This window comes from Rana temporaria, chromosome 4 (assembly GCF_905171775.1).
Source record: "Rana temporaria chromosome 4, aRanTem1.1, whole genome shotgun sequence".
NCBI classification, from domain to species: Eukaryota; Metazoa; Chordata; class Amphibia; order Anura; family Ranidae; genus Rana; species Rana temporaria.
Window position 1 is genome coordinate 52,170,710 of NC_053492.1, and position 13,061 is coordinate 52,183,770.

Genomic DNA, 13,061 nt, shown 5'->3' on the forward strand with positions numbered 1-13,061 from the left:
AAGGTTGGAGTACCGATGGAAGGGAAGGTGGAGTATCGGTGGGAGGAAAGGTGAAGTAGGAATGGGAGGAAAGGTGAGATAGGAGTGGGAGAGAAGGTGGGGTAGGAATGGGAGAGAAGGTGGGGTAGGGGTGGGAGAGAAGGTGGGGTAGGGGTGGGAGAGAAGGTGGGGTAGGGGTGGGAGAGAAGGTGGGGTAGGGCTGGGAGAGAAGGTGGGGTAGGGGTGGGAGAGAAGGTGTGGTAGGGGTTGGAGGGAAGTTTGGAGTATTGGTGGAAGGGAAGGTGGAGTACTGGTGGGAGTAAAGGTGAGGTAGGAATGGGAGGAAAGGTGAGATAGGAGTGGGAGAGAAGGTGGGGTAGGAATGGGAGAGAAGGTGGGGTAGGGGTGGGAGAGAAGGTGGGGTAGGGGTGGGAGAGAAGGTGGGGTAGTGGTGGGAGAGAAGGTGGGGTAGGGGTGGGAGAGAAGGTGTGGTAGGGGTGGGAGAGAAGGTGTGGTAGGGGTTGGAGGGAAGTTTGGAGTATTGGTGGAAGGGAAGGTGGAGTACTGGTGGGAGTAAAGGTGAGGTAGGAATGGGAGGAAAGGTGAGATAGGAGTGGGAGAGAAGGTGGGGTAGGAATGGGAGAGAAGGTGGGGTAGGGGTGGGAGAGAAGGTGGGGTAGGGGTGGCAGAGAAGGTGTGGGAGGGAAGTTTGGAGTACTGGTGGAAGGGAACGTGGAGTACTGGTGGGAGGAAAGGTGAGGTAGGAATGGGATGGGAGGGAAGGTGGAGTACGAGTGGGAGAGAAAGTGGAGTATGAGTGGGATAGAAGGTGGGGTAGGAGTGGGAGAGAAGGTGGGAGAGAAGGTGGGGTAGAAGTGGGAGAGAAGGTGAGGTAGGGGTAGAAGGGAAGGTGGGGTAGGGGTAGGAGAGAAGGTGGAGTACCGGTGGAAGGGAAGGTGAGATAGGAAATAGGAGAGCAGCGATGTTTCAGTCAAACTGCCCCTAAAGAGTGTGTGGTTGCCATGAGCAATGGGATTGAAAACTCATCTAGGATTGGTGCTCCCAAGTTAGAGGATGTGAAGTACTGGATCCAAGAAGCCCATATATAACATCTATCATATTGGTCTTTGCAGGACCCATGATATCTGAGCTATTAAAAGTTTAGTAGCATTGAAAGCGTGGGGTAGTGCACTGGCTCTATACTGTTTAGTGAGCATTGGGGGGGTCATTGTAGTAAAAATGAAAACTGAGCATCTGGAAGGTCAATGTTTATATGTTTTAGACAAATGTTTTATATTTATCTTTTTTTACTATTTATATATAACCTTTTATTTTAGAAATACACTTTTAATAGAAGATGAAGCTGTGACACAGAATTCTCAGAAAGTTCAGGATTTTCTAAGGAAAAGGCATGGCACAAGGTGTTTGCCTTCAGGCTCTCTGACTGAAAATTGTACAGAGATATCGTAAGATATGAAAAGATAGAAAAGATAGAAAAAGCAACAGGTTTGTTTTAAAGCAAGCCTTGGAAACTGCATGTACAATACCTACCTACCCTGTGCTCCCCCCACTGCTTCTTTCATGGGTAGTGAGAAGAAGCCCTAAGTAATCTCCAAGTCAAATTAGTCAGAGCTTACTCAGGACCAAGTCTCTTCCTACCTCAATGTGATCATACGCCAAGAACCAGTGCTTTAGAGTGGAAGGAAGTGGAACGAGTCACATACTCCCCTATGCTCATAAGCACCACATATTTTAGTGAGTTAAAGTACGATTAAAGCTGATCTCGGTTTTGTCTGGATGTCCAGCCAGCCGGCGCGCACAGGTTTTCTGGTGGGACGAAGAGCACAAGCAAGCCGCAGAAGGTGTCTGAAAGAGGGGGAACCCCCTTCCGCTGCTTGTAATAGCAATCGAGCAGCTAGTTAGCCACTCTGATTGCTATTACAAGAGAGCTGACCACGCGCTCTAAAAAAAGGTACCGGGATGACGCTTGCAGCTGAAGGCATCATCCCGCTAGAACTGTAGGGAAATACCTTAAGTGGTGAACGTAAAATAAAGGAAACGTGTTCAATATTTCGATGTATTTATTCTGCAGATGTGTTAATTCTCCCTACAGTGGCCACCTGTATCCAGTATATCACATGTAAATATGGTTAATTTACTCATTACAACCAATCACATTTTAGGCATCAGTGATAGTTGAATGTTACACACAGCTAGGTGCGTTTAGTGAATCTCGTGCTTCCGATATGTCTCGGATGCTCCAGCAGCGACATTTCCCTGCCACAATCCACAACTTTCTGTCCACCTGGGAGTTTTGTTGTATGTTCCTGTCCACTCTTGTGTGTCCTTCCTGTAATTTTCTCCTTAATATAAAATAAAACTAAATCTGGCAGGGAAGGTGGAAGGCCTCATAATAGACACAGCAGAGCCAGAATTCAGTATAGAGATCGCGCGAAAAGCCCTCAAGAGACAGAATACATTCTCCTGTGGTTAATCTAGAACTGTGGGTTTAATTTAACTTTATATGGGCAAAAATGGCCCAAACAAACTCTTTCTTTTACATAACGAGGCTATTGCTGTGTGTGCTGTAATGAACTGTAGTGGCATAACCTACATACAGTAAGCTCCGCTGTGTTCCTGCAGTAGTACGGGCGATTACCCATCTGCTTCCAGAATTAAATAAAGTTGGGCTGAATGCTTTTTTGCCATTTAGAGAAGCCTTGTAAGTTTATAAAAGAATACAAGGCTTCCTTTGATTGGCCAAGGTAGAGAGGCAGGGTCACAATTTCCACCTCTGCCAATCACAATAAGCCTAGTAATCATAGATACAAATACAAGGATTGCGCTGAATGGCTGAGAAGCACTCAGACCGATGCTATTTTTATTCTGGCAGCAGATAAAAGGCACCTATACTGCTGCTGGTGTTATAAGGTCCCTGAGGAAGTCACGTGACCAGTGACGCAATGCGTCGGGTGGAGCCTTGTGATGTCAGTTCCGGTGGTGTTTTACGGAAGTACACGGTGAGGAGGCGAGAGTGTCACTACTCCCATTGCGGTTTTTATCCTTACTTGAGGTAAGCAGTTTCTTTTACTAAATACATTTACTTTTAATTTGGCAATATTGCACTATGGCTGTTCTTTGTTTCCTTTGAGCGCCATTTATACAAGAAGTGCCATTCCTTGGAGCGAGCTGTTTCCTCTATATATGGAATTACCCAAGATGTTTTGATGCCAAGTTTTGGACGTAGTTCTTCGTCTTCACCTGGAACCTGGATGCCTTTACAGATCCATCAGCAGGATTCCTTATCTGACTATCTGATGAGCCTTGTTTGACCCTTGGGTCATTGTCGGAGGTGAGCGGCCAATTCATAAATTTAACAGTCAATGTTTAAATTGATGTTTTATCTGTTTTTTCTTCTATCAAGGTATCCCTATGAGATTTTTACCTTTATATGAACTGACTTCTACCATTGGGCTTTAGTTGGACTTTTATTCACATTTATATATTTGTATGTTTGGATACTCATCATATTCATTCATTGAGTATATTAGTTTATGGCACATTATTGAATAAGCGCACCCTTCTCATCCTTTTCTTATACTGCTGCTGGACTACTTCGCCACTTACGGTATGTAGCAATTGCTACTACAGTACTTTACAGCACACAAGCCACATGTCTATGTAATGGAAATAGTTTGATTGGGCCAGCTTGATCTGAACAAACTATTTGAAGGGGTTGTAAAGGAAAAAAAATGCCCCTAAATAGCTTCCTTTACACCTTAGTGCAGTCCTCCTTCACTTACCTCATCCTTCAATTTTGCTTTTAAATGTTCTTATTTCTTCTGAGAAATGCTCACTTCCTGTTCTTCTGTCTGTAACTACACACCGTAATGCGAGGCTTTCTCCCTGGTGTGGAGAAAGCCTCTTGAGGGGGAGGGGCAGGCAGGAGTGTCAGGACGCCCACTAACACACAGCTCCTTTCTCTATCTCTAAAGTAGAGAGTGTCCTGACTTGCCTGCTTGCCCCCTCTCCCCTCAAGAGGCTTTCTCCACACCAGGAAGAAAGCCTCACATTACTGTGTGGAGTTACAGACAGAACAGGAAGTGAGGATTTCTCAGAAGAAATAAAGACATTTAAAAGCAAAATGGAAGGATGAGGTAAGTGAAGGAGGACTACACTAAGGTAAAGGAAGCTTTTTAGGGGAACATTGTTTTTCCTTTACAACACCTTTAATGTCAAATCAAACATGGATTTCTACTTTAAACTATTCGGCATCCACTAAAAACTGAAATATAAAATGTGAGGGGACCGGCGATTTCATCTTTTACCAGTCAGTACATTGGAAGATTGACAATGAAGATGATTGGTTGCCGTCTTAAATAAATTTGCATTACCAGCTGATGCAAAGTCAGTGACAGGACTGCAACCGATCAGTTACTAGTCACCAGACTTACTGATATTTCTCCATGGCGGACTCCAGGGCATCCCACACTTTGAGTCGGGACTCGGGGATGACATGTGCAACTGTCTCCCAGTAGACAGCATCCTCACTGCTGTCTCTGTCTTCTAACCTGTCCTGTCTCACATGGGAGAGCTTTTCTCTGAAATGCAATTTATACAATTTTTAGTTAATTGACCTTTTTATACAGCTCCATATAACTTTACACAGAGCATTACACATATATATATATATATATATATATATATATATATATATATATATATATATATACACACAGTAGCTGTGCAAAGAGCTGCACACAGAATCATTTACATGAGTCTCTGGACCAGAAGAGCTTACACTCTAATGACCCATCACAGTCACACACTATTATTACGCATTTATATAGCTCTGACATATACTGCGGTGCTGTACAGAGAACACCAAGCCAGTCACATCAGTCTCTGCACCAGAAGAGCTTACACTCTAATGGTATTATTATTACACATTTATATAACTGTGACATCTGGACATTGCCCCATTCGAAATACAGTTAGTAAAAATCCGGCACATTCCCCACACAACCAAAAAAAAAAAAGTTTTGGCTGGAGTTCATCTTTAACGCACAATTCCAACCATAAGGCTGTCCAGTCCCTGAGACAGGCAGCGTTTAAAATCTTTCCAAATAGTACACAAACAGTGATACGTCCCCCCCCCCCCAAGTAGCGCAAAGAGGGTGAGAAACTTCAAGATCTTTATGTCTCTCATAGACTTTCCATCTCCTCACTTCCCATTTGGTCACCAGGACAGAATTTGAAGTGTCAGTAAATATGGATAATGTAAGGGAGGGTTATAACACCTGTCAACTTGTTTGTTTTTTTGCCATCTGTGTCCCATTGGGGAGCTTTTTCTTCACTTCCTGATCCATAGCCAAAACAGGAAGTGAGGGGAAATCCCTCCAGAGTGAGGGAATCCCTGGTTGTCACCAGAACTAGTGTCCCCATGGGAAGATTTCCACTCTGTTCCTATTCTTATGTTAACCCCAAATTTGGGGTTTTCTTTTACTTTTGATGATTATGGTAAACAAGACAAAGAGCAAATCTCCCTAACAGTGGCACAGAGAGTAATAAAAACTGACATGGGTTCTAATCCCTCTCCACTCTATCCAAAATGTAAAAAAGTGCCACTTTGAAATACAGGGACACAGAGAAAAAAAAAAAAAAAAAAAAAACTGACAGGGTTATAACCCTTCCGTACTGTAGCCAAAATGAAAATAATACATTTTGGCAGGAGTTGGGAATTTAAATATCAGATGCTTAAAAACAATAAAAGAGAACTATGCAGACATCAATGCTAACAATGGTATTCAGTTGCTCCTACTCTCCCCCGTTGTTGCTTGTACTGAAACAATCCTTCTTCTGTTCACTCACTCTTTAAACTAATCAGAAGGACACTATTACATTGCTCATTCATTAGGACAGAGCACATGGCTAAGCTCTGCAACCAGCTCTGGTGCCAGCTGCAACGGAGAAAGGAGCAGTGAGGAGGTAATGGAACGCTATCACTGGGTTGGGCGATTCAAAAGACACCCTCCATTCGTCCTAAATGGGTAAAAATGCCAGTTTCTTTCCAGGGGAAAGACAGTTATTAAAGTGGATGTAAAACCTCCACACACCCAGTGACGTGAACAGCCTCAAATGATCCACAGAGATGAAACAAATCTCCCTACTAAGGTTTTACATGTATATCTGCTGTCTTCACATTTATATACTGTTTAGAAAATTTCTTAACACAATCTGAACTAACTGTTTAACACAGAGTGTGATGTCTGGGCATACAGCCAAGGTAGCTAAAATTGCTGATTAGAGGAAAGGCACACACCCACTCTCCTCAAAGGGAGAGACTCTCAGAGGTGTTTTGTAACAGGGCCAGCTGCCTGCTAATCTATTTATAGCAACCTCCCGGGACAGAAATTTCAGGCTGCTTTTATCTGATGTGTTGGAGAATTTGTCAGGAGTTATCACGCTGATAACAGTGTAATGGGTCAGGAGAGAGCAATGGAACTTAGCTCTTTGAAGAGAGAGAACAAAATACTGCACATATATGTGCCCAGCTCTTATTTCATGAATCGGGTTTACATCCACTTTAAGGCCAAGTCCTCCTAAAGTGCCTACACCCATTGCTACTTTCAGGGACAGGAGCACACATGCACCCACCCTTGTTGCCTCTCATAATTCAGAGCTGGGTGCTTTTGTAGCTAATTGGTGAAAAATGAGTGATGTCACCTGGGAAAGGAGGATGGTCTTTGGTTTTAAATAGTGTGGCTTGGCTGACAAAGTCAAAGTTTACATATTCTACAAGGCCCAGGGCTGTATTTGTACAATGTACAAATAAAACAACCTGATGGATTATCACGGTACCATGGAGGAATTCATACACTTAATAATTTTCAATAAATGTATTGAACAAAAAGTAATACATAGAAAAGCTATATAAAATCAATAGCGCTAGTCCAATAGGGTTCAACAATATTTGTTACAATGCATGTCAAAATGGTCGACGCGCTTCTGGCTGGTCCAATTGGTTCACAACATGTAAGTTGCGATTTATTTTATACGATTAATGAGTTTTGTGGAGATCTCAATAAATGAGACAATGGGCTAGATTCAGGAAGCAGATACGGAGATACGCGGCGTAATTTCAAATCTGCGCCGTTGTATCTTTACGCCGATTCTCAAAGGCAGATACGTTCAAAAAATAGGCTTCCTCCGCCGACGTAACTTGAATACGGCGGCGTATAATTGTGTGCAATTTTACGCTGGCCGCTAGGGGCGCTTCTGTTTTCGGCGTAGAATATGCAAATGACCTAGATACGCCGATTCACAAACATACATAAGCCCAGCGCAATTTAGTTACGTTGTTTACGTTAGGCTTTTTCGGCGTAAGGTTACTCCTGCTATTAGGAGGCGCAGCCAATGTTAAGTATGGACATTGTTCCCGCTTCGAATTTTGAATTTTTTTACGTCGTTTGCGTAAGTCGTTCGCGAATAGGGCTGGACGTAATTTACGTTTACGTTGAAACCAATACGTCGATGCGGCGTACTTGGTAGCAATGCACACTGGGATATGTACACGGATGGCGCATGCGCCGTTGGTAAAAAACGTCAATCACGTCAGGTCATCATACATTAACATAAAACACGCCCTCTCATCCACATTTGAATTACGCGCGCTTACGCCGGCCCCATTTAAGCTACGTCGCCGTAACTTAGAAGGCAAGTGCTTTGTGAATACAGCACTTGCCTCTCTAACTTACGGCGGCGTAGCGTAAATACGATACGCTGCGCCGCCGTAACTATGCGCGCCCCTACCTGAATCTAGCCCAATGACTTTCTGTCCTCATAGGTTTAATGCAACCATTGTAAATGATCTTTATCTCTTCCTATTCTCTAATTAAGGTTCTTCTGATACGCAAGTCAAGAATATTTGGTTCTAAAGAAGCAGAAATATTAAAACGCGTCAACCATTTTGACATGTATTGTAACAAATATTGTTGAACCCTATTGGGCTAGCTCTATTGATTTTATATAGCTTTTCTATGTACTTTTTGTTAAATAAATGTATTGCAGATTATTAAGTGTATGAATTCTTCTATATTACTATTATGAATAGTTCATAGTAGATAATCAGATACAACTGGACTTGTTCTGTAATGTTGAACACACACTGCTTAGGTAAGTTGTGAAACATCCTAAACATTACAGAACAAGTCCAACCGAATGTGACTATTATGAGTGATGTCATGTTGTGGATAACTCACCTACATTACACGGGGATATATTTTATTTTTAATATTTTCAACCAGCAGATAGAGCTCTATGTAGCTGGAGTCTCATATAACAGCCGTTTTGCTATATAGACCTGAATGATCTGCTGGTGAAGATGACAATATCCTAGTGTATTAATACAGAAAGCATAAAATGTAGTGCTGGGCTTTCTTATTAGACACCTATAGGGATGAGCCCGATGTTCGAGTCGAACGTAAGTCCTGAAGGGTCTGGTTTGGATTTTGAGGGGGACCCCTACGCCATTTTTTTTTAAATTGGTGCAGGGTTCCCCTTAATATCCATACCAGACCTGAAGGGCCCGATATGGAATTTGGGGGGGCCCCCACGTGATTTTTTCTTTTACATTTTGGTTCAGGATTCCCCTTAATATTCATACCACACCCAAAGGGCCTGGTAATGGACAGGGGGGGACCCATGCCGTTTTTTTTAATACGTTTTATCTATATTGCCGAGACCTGACAATTCATTACAGCCGCGATCAGTTTTAAATTTTCTTTTTTTTCCTTCAGAAATTTCATTTTGCTGCGGGACTGTTCTAAACAGGGGAAAAATGTGCCACTTTACAGGCATACTATAGACACAACCTCCCCCCCCCCCCCCCCCCCAGGTACGAAATCTAAAGAAATATTGCACTTTAAGCATTATTAAAATCGCTGCTTCCGGAAAAACTGCAGTTTTTAAAACTTTTGATACATGTCCCCTGGGGCAGGACCAAGGTCCCCCAAACACTTTTTATGACAATACCATGCATATAAGCCTTTAAAATGAGCACTTTGGGTTTTTCATGTTCGTGTCCCATAGACTTTAACGGTGTTCGAACAAATTTATTGCATATTCGCAAGTTCTGCTGCAAACCAAACGGTGTTCGGCTCATCCTTAGACAACTATACAAACAAATGATGCTTCCAAACCTAATGTTATGTATACACCATGTCATAAATGTTTTCTTTTAAAAAAAACTTTATAAACATAAAAAATTACCCAAACCTATCATAATTTCCCTTTTCGGTTACATCATTTGGGAAATTATTTTATTTGTGAATCTGGGAACTCTACAGTTTGACAAATCTTATGATTCAACCGAACCTAGAACGGTGGAACTCCATGGTGAAGTCTCTCAAGGCTTGAAGGACATCATTGGGATGAATGAGATCACTGGGGGTTGATGGAGGAGGATGTTGGACACCTGCCTCTTCCTGGAAAAAACAAAGACCATCAGAAGAGACAGAAACTGAAGGCATAAAATAAATATATAGATACACCTTATCAACAATGGGCTAGCCCGCCATAAGTTTGTGCGGGCGTAGCGTATCTCAGATACGCTACGCCGCCGTAACTTAGTGAGGCTGGGGCTGGATTCACAAAGAACCTGCGCCCTAAGTTACGGCGGCGTAGCGTACATCTGCTGGCGTAAGCGCGCCCGAATTCAAATTCTGAAGAGGTGGGCGTGTTTTATGTAAATGAAACATGACCCCGCGTAAATGACGTTTCTCACGAACGGCGCATGTGCCAGCCGTGAACGTATCCCAGTGCGCATGCTCCTAATCACGTTGCAAATAGTCAATGCTTTCGACGTGGACGTAATTTATGCAAAGCCCTATTCGCGAACGACTTACGCAAACGACGTAAAATTGGACGCTGTCCCGACCTCCATACTTAACATTGGCTATGCCTCATATAGCAGGAGCAACGTTACGCCGGAAAAAGCCTTACGCAAACGACGTAAAAAAATTCGCCGGGCGCACGTACGTTTCTGAATCGGCGTATCCAGCTCATTTGCATATTCTACGCTGAGAAGCGCCACCTAGCGGCCAGCGTAAATATGCAACTAAGATACGACGGCGTAAGAGACTTACGCCAGTCGGATCTTAGCCTAATTTCGGCGTATCTTGCTTTCTGAATACAGAAAGAAGATACGCCAGCGCAGCTTTGATTTTACGCAGCGTAACAATAGATACGACGACGTAAATTCTTTCTGAATCTAGCCCAATGTCTTCATAGAAATGAACCACTTCAGCCCCGGACAATTTGGCTGTCAAATAACCTGGCCACTTTTTGCGATTCGGCACTGCGTCGCTTTAACTCACAATTGCACGGTCATGCGACGCTGTATCCAAACAAAATTGACGCCCTTTTTTTCCCACAAATAGAGCTTTCTTTTGGTGGTATTTGATCATTTCTGCGATATTTTTTTTTCCGCTATAAACAAAAAAAGTGTGACAATTTTGAACAAAAAACACAATGGGCCAGATTCAGGTACAACTTACGCCGACGTATCTGCTGATACCCCGCGTAAGTTGTAGGATGCGCCGTCGTATCTATGTGCCGTATTCTTGAAAGCAGATACGCCTGAATTTTGGCTTCCTACGACCGACGTAAGTCTCCTTACGCCGTTGTATCTTGGGTGCATATTTCCGCTGGCTGCTAGGGGTGCTTCCATTGATTTACGTGTCGAATATGTAAATGACCTAGATACGCCGATTCACGAACGTACTTGCGCCCGTCGCAGTAAGCTACGCCGTTTACGTAAGGCGTACGTCCGACGTAAAGTTATCCCTCACAAAGCAGGTGTAAGTCATGTTAGGGTATGGACGTCGGAACAGCCGTCGGATTGTACGTCATTTGCGTAAGTCGTACGTGAATGGGGCTGGGCGTATGTTACGTTCACGTCGAAAGCATTGAGCCGACGTATCTTAGGGAGTATTTGCGACGTGATTCTGAGCATGCGCGCGCATTCGTCGTTCATTCGGCCATGCATTTACATGGGGTCACGCTTCATTATAATACTACACGCCCACTGCCTTGCTACTTTGAATTAGGCGGGCTTACGATGGCCCATTTACGCTACACCGACGTAACTTTGGGAGCAAGTGCTTTGTAAATACTACTCTTGCCTCTCAATGTTACGTCGGCGTAGTGCATATGAGATGCGCTACGCCGGCACAAAGATACGGTAATGTACCTGAATCTGGCCCAATATTTTTTTACTTCTTGCTATAATAAATATCCCATTTTTTTTTTCAACAAATTTTTCCTCAGTTTAGGCAGATACGTATTTTTCTACATATGTTTGGTTAAAAAAAAATATTGCAATAAGCGTATTTGTGCAAAGGTTATAGCATCTACAAAATAGGGGGTAGTTTTATGGCATTTTTTTATTATTATTTTTTTACTAGTAATGGCGGCGAACTGTGATTTTTATCGCGACTGCGACTTTATGGTGGACACATCGGACACTTTTGACACTATTTTGGGGCCATTGTCATTTATACAGCTATCAGTGCTATAAAAATGGTAGTGAAGGGGTTAACCCCTAGGGGTCGATCAAGAGGTTAAGTGTGTCCTAGGTAATGATTCTAACTGTGAGGGGGGGGAGCTACCAGTGACACGTCAGCGATCACTGTTCCCAAACACAGGGAACAGTAGATCCCTGACATGTCTCTAGGCAGAACAGGGAAAGGCCTTGTTTACAAAGGCATCCCCCTGTTCTGCCTTTGCCGACCGCAATCGTGGGCCGCCCGGGAACATTACGTTTCCAGCACTAGCGGGTGCACTCACGAGGTACTACAGGAGATTCAGAACGCTCTCTACATTGCAGATAGAGAAAGGAGCTGTGTGTTAGTGGGCGTCCTGACTCTCCTGCTCACCCCCTCCCCGCTCAAGGGAGGGGGCGAGCACGACACTCCACACCAGGGAGAAAGCCTTGCATTACGGTGGTGAGTTACAGACAGAAGTACAGGAAGTGAGGATTTCTCAGAAGAAATAAGGACATTTAAAAGCAAAATAGAAGGATGAGGTAAGTGAAGGAGGACTGCACTAAGGTAAAGGAAGCTATTTAGGGGGAAAAAATTACCTTTACAACCCCTTTAAAGCGGAACTTCACTCATTCTCAATCAACATTGACTATATTTAATCCTTATGCTGCTGGCATTAGTAAATAAATAGGAAAGTACAGTATATCATATTTGTTGTTTTACATTTCTTCAGTGACTTCCTGGTTTGCATGCCTAGGCAAATGATGTCATACATCCCAGGAGTCTTCAGTAGGGGAGGAGGGGCTTTCTCACCTAAGCACATCTCCTGTTTGCACTCCTGAGCTAAGGGCAGATGGATTCCAGGAAGTAAATGCTACATGAATCATCTGCCCTTACTCAGGGTAGGCACTGCTAGAAATGCTAGGGGGGTGTTTTTCAAGGTGATTTCTCAGCAAAATAAAGCATAGAGACATGGATGGATCAGGGAGTTTGCTTTGAAAAATAAAAATGAATTAAATAGCATTTTTGGTTTGTGGTGCTCAGATGAAATGTAGTTCAATTCAGTTAAACAATATCAGAAGGAAAGAACATACAAACTGGATGTGACTGAATTGCTTTACATTTTAGTGTTTGGGATAAAGGAGGGAAGTTTTACCTGCAGAGACTCATCGCGTTGTCTGTACTTCAAGAAAAAGTCCACCAGTTTGTACACATCGTCCTCCACCTCGATCCGGAGGGCCTAGAAAACAACACATAGCTCTCAGGTCATCTCACACTGTATGAGTCCTCGCACCTCAAGATAGATATACAGAATCTTTTTTCAGTGCAAATTTGAAAAAAAATGGCATGAAGTAATGGGAGTGACCTGTGTAATATCTATCTATCTATCTATCTATCTATCTATCTATCTATCTATCTATCTATCTATCTATCTATCTATCTATCTCTATCTATCTATCATAGTATATTATGTAAGGTTTACAGTGGATGTAAACTCAAAAAAAAAAAAAGGTTTTCATTAAAACGTATATCTGTTAC

The 13,061-nt window shown here is 43.0% G+C and overlaps 1 protein-coding gene across 1 annotated transcript in view; it reads right to left on the reverse strand.

Moving 5' to 3' along the window:
* DRC1 (dynein regulatory complex subunit 1) overlaps positions 1-13,061 on the reverse strand; it is an 86,356-nt gene that overhangs the window by 11,813 nt on the left and 61,482 nt on the right. The window contains exons 14-16 of the mRNA XM_040348396.1: positions 12,679-12,762; positions 9,355-9,464; positions 4,434-4,580 (exon numbers count right to left, since the gene is read on the reverse strand). Of these exons, the coding sequence (XP_040204330.1) occupies positions 4,434-4,580; positions 9,355-9,464; positions 12,679-12,762 (341 nt within the window). The remainder of the gene's footprint in view (positions 1-4,433; positions 4,581-9,354; positions 9,465-12,678; positions 12,763-13,061) is intronic.